This window comes from Salarias fasciatus, chromosome 10 (genome assembly GCF_902148845.1).
Source record: "Salarias fasciatus chromosome 10, fSalaFa1.1, whole genome shotgun sequence".
NCBI classification, from domain to species: Eukaryota; Metazoa; Chordata; class Actinopteri; order Blenniiformes; family Blenniidae; genus Salarias; species Salarias fasciatus.
The window spans coordinates 10,414,960-10,424,140 of NC_043754.1; the positions used below are offsets into that span (position 1 = coordinate 10,414,960).

Consider the following 9,181-nt stretch of genomic DNA (forward strand, 5'->3'; position numbering starts at 1 on the left):
TAGAGACATCAGGCCAGATTTAGCTCCACGTTACCTGGCATTCGATATAAACGCCATGGCCTTGGCTAATCAGCTTGTTACTCACACGTTATTAATTCTCTGAGGAAAAGCACAGCGAGTCTGGGCGCCCTGTCCTTGACAGGACAGATGGATGCTGATGAGATTCAACATCACACACTGTTCAGCAAAACAGCTCACTGAGATGTGAGTTCAGGTCAAGAACCATGTTTGTTTCTTCAGTTGGACCACATCACCGAAGAAATAAGCACAGTTCACATTAAAACCTTTTTCTCCAAATTGTCTAATTCATTGTTCTTGTTTTCTGGATGCAGTGATGGCTTGGGGTCACGTTGTTGACTGTCCAGCTTCCGACTAGAGGCCTGAAGAGTGCCAAAGGAGACAGTCCCTTTGAAGAAGACTCTGTCAATCCCATACAAATCACCATAAACTCTCCACTTGCCTTGCGCTTCTGAAGCTGCAGAATAGCTGTGTGAAAGAAATGGCAAGTCACAGAGACCCTCGTCTGCACAACCTCTCCTACCACCCGCGATGGGAGCACAGCTCGATAAAAGTGAAGAGAAAAAGACATATACGGACAGTAGCCAGAAGCAGTTTCAAAGGAAGTAGTCATTTTGAGTCATTATCAGCATCACCGTCGTCACGATTATTATCATCAAAACCACAGCTGCCATCATTACCTGTAAAACACACCAGGAGCTGGTGTAGGAGCTGGTTTCTTCTGCCCTTACTCATACTCTCACTATTTCCCTGTCATACCTGGGCAACCACTTTCAAGGTGGCCCTTGTTGGACCATGGACCTGTGACCTCTTATACTCCAAAGCCCTCCCTGACTTGGCTGCACGACTCGCCACCACTCGCATAAACAAGGATCCCTACCTCAACAAAGGCTACTGGTACGACTACACACTCATCAGCGAGGACTGCAAGGCATCTCGCGCCCTTGCTCGCTTTGCTGAGCTGGAGGGTTATGGTGCTGCTTTCCTCGGCCCAGCCAACCCGGGCTACTGCTCCTCAGCGGCTTTGTACACAAAAGAGTGGGATGCTGGGATTCTCTCCTGGGGCTGCCTCAAGCCTGACATCAAGAAAGGGGGGATGTACCCCACTTTCCTGAGACCGCTTCCACTGTCCTCCCATGTGCTTTTCACGGTGCTGAGATACTTTCGGTGGGCTCATGTGGCCATAATCTCAGAGGAGACGGACCTGTGGGAGGCCACGGGACAGGAGTTGGCCTCCTCACTGCGGGCCCTGGGCTTGCCTGTCACCCCTGTTGTCACAATGGAGACAAACAAGGACGGACCTCGCAGAGCTCTGACGAGAGTAAGAGAAACGGATCGGGTCAGAGGTGAGTCTCACTTGTGTAAGACCAAAAAAAAAAGGATTGGATAAAATAACAACTCTTCATTTCATCTGAATCTTTCATCTTGTTTTTCTACAGTGATCATCATGTGCATGCCGTCCGTCCTGATTGGTGGACAAGCACAGTACCAGCTTCTGACTACAGCCTTGGCCATGCGCATGATCGACCGCGGCTATGTCTTCATTCCCTACGACACACTTCTGTACTCACTACCCTACAAGGACGCCCCGTATTACATGCTGGGCAATGACACAAAGCTGCGCAAAGCCTACGACGGGGTCCTCACCATCACCATGGACTCTGGAGAACGCAACTTTTACGAGGCCTTCAAAGATGCTCAGGACAGCTATGAAATACGCAGCAGCACTCCACCAGAGCAGGTGAGGCTTTGATTAAGATGACAAACCAAACAAGAGTAAGAAAGCATGAATTTGAAAGCATTTTTGCTGTCTCCTCCATTAGGTCTCTCCGTTCTTTGGCACCATCTACAACATGCTGTACTACACAGCCATGGCAGCCGAGCAGGCCCGAGCGAACGGAGGCCGCTGGGTAACGGGTCAGATCCTGGGCAGCAGCGAGGGTGGCTTCGATTTTGAAGGATTCAATCAGCACCTGAGGGCTGGAAAGAACGGGGAAGGGATGCAGGCGAACTACGTGGTCCTGGACTACAGCGGCATGGGTCATTATCTCTACTCCACCCATGTTCTTCAGGCTACCCATACAGATGGAAAGACAGGGGGCCTGAAATATCTGGGCCGCTCGGTCCATTTTGCAGGCAGCACTCCTTACAAAGACTCCAGCTGCTGGTTTAGCCCCTACTTTGCCTGTACTGCAGGTGAGCAGGCTGCTGTGAGGGAAATTCATCTGTGTTGATGTAATGTATACTGCTTTTGTCAAACTCCTTTTGTCTTTGTGCTTTTCTCTTCTCTTCTCAAAGGCCTGGATTCAGTTACAACATTCTTTCTCTTCCTTGTGTTCATTTCTTTGACTGGATGCGGAGTGAACATCCTGATGCGTTTCAAGTAAGAAAAACAAAACGCTGAAAGGAAAAAAGATATGTTTGTGTAATATTCAGGTCATTATATGAATGTTTCTGATCCTCTATCTGTTCAGGAAAGGTGGAAGAGTAGGCCTTGGCTTCGGAGGCAGTGGTTCCAATGGTGGGTCTTCAAAAGTAGTCCTGACCCTGGATGACCTGGTCTTCATCAATACTCAAGTCAGCAAACGGGTCAGTTCTGAGTTGACTCTATAACCGGAGCTTGATGTTGTAGTTTTTTGTTTCTGCCTCCACCTCACAGTAAATTTGTGATATACCGAGGTCGTGTACATGTCTGCTGTAAGCTGACCTATCTTCTTTGTACTCTGTGTGTGTGAGCAGAAGCTAAATGATGAAAGTATGATGAAAAGCCAGGTGGATGTGAAGACGCCGCACCACTCCGTGTCTGGTCGCAGCTACTTGGCTTCCACACCGGACAGCTCCAATGTTGCTGTGTTTGAGGTGAGGTCAATCTGACACAAAACGTCCAATAACATTCTGTTGTTTGACGTTACTGTTGATTTCACAGATAGTTTCTGTGTTGTTTTCACTCTAGGGCGACTGGGTTTGGTTGAAGAAAAGTCCCAGTGGAAGTGTATCTGGTATCAACAGCAGCACAGAGTGCATCTTCGTCAAGGTGAATAAAATCCTACAGAAATGAGAGAAGAATATTTTTCATTTTATTTTCTCTTAGACTTTTTTTTTTCCTGAGTGGAAACTGATTACTGACAATGGAAACAAATTAATATTCACTGAGCCAAAATCAAAAGAACTGGCTCCATTAGAGCTGATTAGATAACTGTATCAAGCTGAGAGATTTTCCTGACGCAGCTTCAATGTTTCCAATGTCTTTTCTTCAGCTCAGAGACATGAGGCATGAGAATCTCAACCTCTTCCTGGGGATGTTCTTCGACTCCGGCATCTTTGGCATTGTGACCGAGCATTGCTCTCGAGGTAGCTTGGAGGATTTGCTCAACAATGAAGATGTACGTCTTGACTGGATGTTTAAGTCTTCCTTGTTAATGGATCTGATTCGGGTAAGGAAGATAAAATTTTGGGAATGTTTGTTTGATTTTTCCTACTTTCTATGTCGTTCTAATCACACAAACTTTTTTATAACAATCCATCATCAGGGGATGAAGTATCTGCATCATCGCGAAATCATCCACGGACGACTCAAGTCCCGTAACTGTGTGGTCGACGGGCGCTTTGTGCTGAAAGTGACAGACTATGGATTCAATGAAATAATGATTTCACAAAACATTGACTCTGACGAGGAGAAGCCCGAAGGTGAGTCCAAGTGTGAATTTGTTTGTGAGTTTGTCTTATTTCTAGAGTCATATTGACACAGTTTTTCCTATCTGAAGACTTGCTCTGGACGGCTCCTGAGATGCTGCGAAGCTCATCTCTGAGGAGGAGGGGCACGTTCCCCGGTGATGTCTACAGCTTTGCGATCGTCACGCAGGAGGTCATCTCTCGCTCTGCGCCTTTCTGCATGCTGGACATGCCTCCGAAGGGTGAGCGACACGGCACCTGTAGCCGTAAAAGATGACGACCACGAAACACTGCAAAGTATTCACATTGCACCGAAGTGAAACAATATTAGACATCATGCCTAAAACCTTCTGCCTCTTTTGACAGAGATTGTCGGCAAAATCAAAGAGCCTCCCCCCTTGTGTCGGCCCGTCGTATCTGTGGACCAGGCTCCGCTGGATGTGATACAGGTCATGAAGCAGGCATGGAGTGAAGAGCCAGACAAAAGGCCAACCTTTGAGGAAATATTCAAACAGGTAAAAACACTCATTATCATTACGCATCAAATTGTAGGTGGTTATGCAACGATCCCCGCTCACCTCCTTGTGTTTGATAGTTTAAGAGCATCACTAAAGGGAAAAAGACCAACATCATCGACTCCATGCTGCGGATGTTGGAGCAGTACTCCTCCAACCTGGAGGATCTGATCAGGGAGAGGACGGAGGAGCTGGAAGTGGAAAGACAGAAGACGGATGCCCTCGTGGCCCAGATGTTGCCCAAGTGAGTGTCTGATGAGGATGGTGAGCAGTGGAAGTCCTGTGTGTGTGTGTGTGTGTGTGTGTGTGTGTGTGTGTGTGTGTGTGTGTGTGTGTCTGCCTGCAAGCACAAACACAACTTCTGTCCCACATTAGACTGAAAATATTGTCTTTTGATCTCATGGAGGTCAAAAGTTCAGCATTTGTCTGCTCCCTAAAGTTCAGCAGCTGTGGAAATGTTTCATACTCAAGCAACAAGATGCATGTGCACACACAAAAAATTCTTTTAATTTTTTTTGCTTATTTCAAAGATTCACTTTTTTTTCCCTTACGTAACTCCATGTAACGAAATCTGAAATAGAAAAAAACCCAGCTACATGAAATTAATCAGCACTGCTTGACTGGATTTTCATCCCTGTAATTTATAACTTTCTGTTTATTCTGGAGGGCAAGGCCACTGAAACTGTAACTGATGTATAGGTATCTCTGAAAATGTCAGTAGATGTGACGGGTTCGCTGCTTGTCTTTGCTCATGAAACATGGTGTGACTTCTCAGACTACTTTAGCTGGATAGACGTCATAATCAGAACTTTTCTTCTACTAATCAAACATTGTTTGAGCAATCTATGCTCTAAATGTCACTGGGATCATTTCTTATCTCAGTACGAGGCAATGCAGTCATAAATGAGCTGAGGGCTTTAGAAAACTCAGTCACTTTTTTTTTCTTAAAACTAATTGGAGAAAAGAGTCACTTCTTCATGGCCTAAATCGGTTGCAGATGTTGCTTTCAGTTACTTGAGTTGTTGTAGTGGCCAGTTTTTTTTTTGTATTTTTTTTTTGTCATCATCTCAAAGTGTCATTGTGTTTGTCTTTCAGGTCCGTGGCTCAGGCGCTGAAGACCGGCAAGCCCGTGAAACCAGAGCATTTCAGCGAGGTCACGCTTTACTTTAGCGATATTGTGGGTTTCACCACTATTTCAGCTCTGAGTGAGCCCATCGAGGTGGTCGACCTGCTCAATGACCTCTACACACTCTTTGATGCTATCATTGGGCTGCACGATGTCTACAAGGTGAGTGTCGGCACATTTTAGACCTATCAACTCAGAAAAGCTTCATCAAATGCCCTTCATCTGCTTGTTGCTTTGTTTTTGACCTTACTGTTAGGATTAACATTTTTTTCAACATCTCAAGTCCGTTATAGCCTATTTATTATTTATTATGTTTTTTTTCAAACCATGAACAATGTTTCCACATATCAACATTAATCAAAATTTAGAGGGAAGAACTCTAAATAACTGTAAAACTATAATGTTTTTTAAAATACTGAAAGTTTTGCTGAATCCTGGAACCCGGTTATAATCGTCTCTCTGTTACTTTGTAATTGTAAATGTTTCTTCTGAATTCTCAGTGTGTCTAATACAGGCATATTCATTCATTTATGTGCAAGTTGTGACAGTTATTCATCATGTAAAGGATTTTCTGTTATATTCTTATTACATTTCCATACCACACTTGTTAGCTGAGCGTGAATCAGCTGCTGTGACAGTTCTATAACTACGGTCATGCAGAATGCACAGATCTCTGTTTCTTTGGTACTCAGGTGGAGACCATTGGAGACGCCTACATGGTCGCCTCGGGAGTCCCCACCAGAAACGGCTGCCGCCACGCCGCGGAGATGGCCAACATGTCTCTGGACATTCTCCACTGCATCGGCACCTTCAAGATGAGGCACATGCCTGAGCTCAAAGTTAGGATTCGCATTGGCCTGCACTCTGGTGAGTAAGACGTGCACCGTTTCTTTGCTGTTGATGGCGAATGTTGAATTTTCACTGTAATGAACACAAAAGTGTAAAGGACATCCGAAGTTTATTTCACAGTTGATAAAAGTTAATTTGTTGTAGAGGGGAGAAAAAGGAGTACAGGAGACCAAGCTGATGAAGCAAGGATGTATTTTTACCTCCCTTATCCTTGTCTGGAACTTATTCCTGGAATGGTGAAACACTATCCACTTAGAGCGCCGTCATCCAATTAACTCACGTCATACTTTGGATTCCCAGAGAACACTTTTCTGTGAACTTCGTTGTGCGTGATTGAAGGATTCCGACCGTTTGATGATATGTGCAGAGATTAGGTTGCCCCCCTGGAAAGAGGGTCATCAAAAAGTGACCACAAAGCCTTTCAGTTTTCATGATTTTTGTACAGACGGGTGAAAATTTCATACGGAATGATTTACAAGCCATGACTGACAGAAACAACCTGTGTGTGTGTGGTTTGTGTGTGTGTGTGTGTGTTTTACAGGCCCAGTTGTAGCAGGAGTAGTGGGCCTCACGATGCCTAGGTACTGCCTGTTTGGAGACACTGTAAACACAGCATCTCGAATGGAGTCCACAGGGTTGCGTGAGTATCTCATCAGTCGTCGCATGAAACAAGAAGAGTTTTTCTTTTTTCCTTCTTCTTCCTCTTCTTCCTGTCCGTCTTCCTCTTTTTTTTTAATTGGCACGGCTGGATGGACAGGTGTATGGCAGTTTGTGTGCATGCTGCTTGAGGCTAAACAGGGCTTTAAAGAGAGCAGTCCTCACTAATCCTTTAAGAGTCTCAGCAGAATTAGAGGGCAATTTGAAGTTACAGAATATATTCCGTCAATTACTAGCCTCAGTTACCCTCTGCACGATGCATGCATTTAAAACCGCTGAAAATCACAGTGCACTGCAGTATGGTAGAATCTTGTGATTAAAAATAAATATCTTCCACATGTTTAAGCTCCTCTGATGGTCTCACCGTAATAAAGGCAAAAAAAAAATAACTGTTCAATGCTCTTTGTTTAGTCAGATGCGCCACATCTAAAACAGCTACTGTGCACTCAGGCATGATTACTTTGCATTTTCATTATAAAAAAGGCAAAGCAGTGAGGTGTAATCTACTGCCACCATGTGGCTGAACAGCAAAGTGACAGGCTTAGCTCTGAGTGGTCTCTCGGGTGCACTAGGTTCAGGGATCAGGACAGAAGCTGCTTTTATGAACCAAAGGTGACACTTTCCCTGTGTCTGCACAGCTTACAGAATCCATGTCAACCAAAGCACAGTTGATGTCCTCAACGATATGAAGTTAGGATACAAAATTCAAGTCAGAGGCATGACAGAGTTGAAGGTAAGTCTTTTCTCTTTTTTTTCAGATAAATTCCAACCAAAACCTGCATACTATACACACATGAGATGTACTGTCCCACCTGGTTATCAACACCTTAAATTAATTCTTTTTTTTTTTTTTTTTTTTTTGTAATTTAAGGGTAAAGGAATTGAGAACACTTACTGGTTGGTGGGTAGAGATGATTTCAACAAGCCTCTGCCAATTCCTCCAGACCTTCAAGGGTAAGAGAATTACTCAGGTTTAGTTTTAGATTATTGGAGTTGAACTCAGTTTCTTCAAATCACCCAAACCAAACAGCTGTATTGTTGGGGTCTGGTCTGGTCCAATGTAAATGAAAACCTGCATTCTTTCCAACAGGGGAAGCAATCATGGCATCGCCTTAGAGGAGATCCCTGTTGATAGAAGACAAAAATTCCTGGATCGGCAGAAGAAGATGGGCTAGATGTGATCTGCCACGATGAAATTCATTCACGGGTGATATATTACACGCAGGGAACATGTGTGAATGAAGGGCTGAACATGCAACATCCAACAGCAACTATAATTGGAGCGACGCTCAAAATGAAATCCTCCACCAGTGACATGGGAATTCACACCTCTAAGATTTGTCAAAATGGTTTCTATACATCCCCCCCCCCCCCCCCCCCCCCCCCCCCCCACATATTAGAATTCTCTTTGTTTATTGTCTTAGCACTTCAGTGTTGCAGTAAAGCCGACCCATGGACGCTAATATGAGCCAAGCACAGACAAATGCATTTACTCAAGAATGGACAAAAACTGCTGCAAAAAATGTGTTGTTGCAGAAAACAGCCAGAAACTGTGGGTTTTGATAAAAGTGTCAATGAAATTGACTGGCATCATGAGAGATGCAGGTGTGCTTCATGTACTGTATGTAATAGTTCTGAATTTTGTTCATCTTAGAGCAATTGGTGAGATTTTATCAGGAGCGGAAGCTGTGACTGATCGAATATTCATTCCAGGAGAGACAACGTGAGACTCATTTTAGACTTCTTCTCTTTAATATCAGCAATAATTTTTTTCATTTTTACAGTCATTTCAGCTGGAGAGCACTGGATAGGTCAGGCAGATCGAGATCGCTAGTGAGGGATTTTGTTTTAGTAGTAATACTATTATGCATTCATAATGGATCAAGGTATGTCATACAAACACTCCAAATATGTCAACCAAAGAGTCTGACCAGTTTTGTTTTATACTTGTTTAATTTTTAAAAGTTTAGTTTTAAATCAAGCACATTTTCTTTTTGACTGCTGTGTCTTTGAACCCTTATTACATTACTGCAAAACATCTGTTTGAGTCCATCGGACTGAAACACCTGCTTTCCTTCTCATTTACCATTTCAGTGAAGAGCGAATTTAGCTTAGATTTTGTTTTATACCACTTCTATTTTTAAAGTACAGATTATAAAGTAAATAGGGGCCAAAATATCTGCAAAACTGGAAAAAAAAAATTTCAATGATCCCAATATTTACACATCATTCTTTCAAAGTGGTTTGACTGAATGGATGTTGCTCTTCAGAAGGCTGACTTGTGGTGAGCATCAGCAGTGTGATTCACCCCCTAATGATGTTACGATTTTACATATGCATTTTA

General features: G+C 43.7%; 1 protein-coding gene across 1 annotated transcript; it reads left to right on the forward strand.

Annotated features, from left to right (window-relative positions):
- The first annotated feature begins 401 nt into the window (after positions 1–401).
- Positions 402–8,084, forward strand: gucy2d (guanylate cyclase 2D, retinal). The gene is made up of 18 exons (XM_030101563.1): positions 402–1,364; positions 1,458–1,759; positions 1,842–2,214; positions 2,317–2,401; positions 2,493–2,607; positions 2,758–2,877; positions 2,972–3,052; positions 3,276–3,452; positions 3,549–3,705; positions 3,783–3,932; positions 4,057–4,205; positions 4,286–4,449; positions 5,301–5,493; positions 6,024–6,198; positions 6,722–6,820; positions 7,476–7,570; positions 7,709–7,791; positions 7,928–8,084. Exons 1-18 carry the CDS (start codon positions 500–502, stop codon positions 8,010–8,012), a joined length of 3,468 nt encoding a protein of 1,155 aa, XP_029957423.1. The 5' UTR covers positions 402–499; the 3' UTR covers positions 8,013–8,084.
- Positions 8,085–9,181: the final 1,097 nt, after the last annotated feature.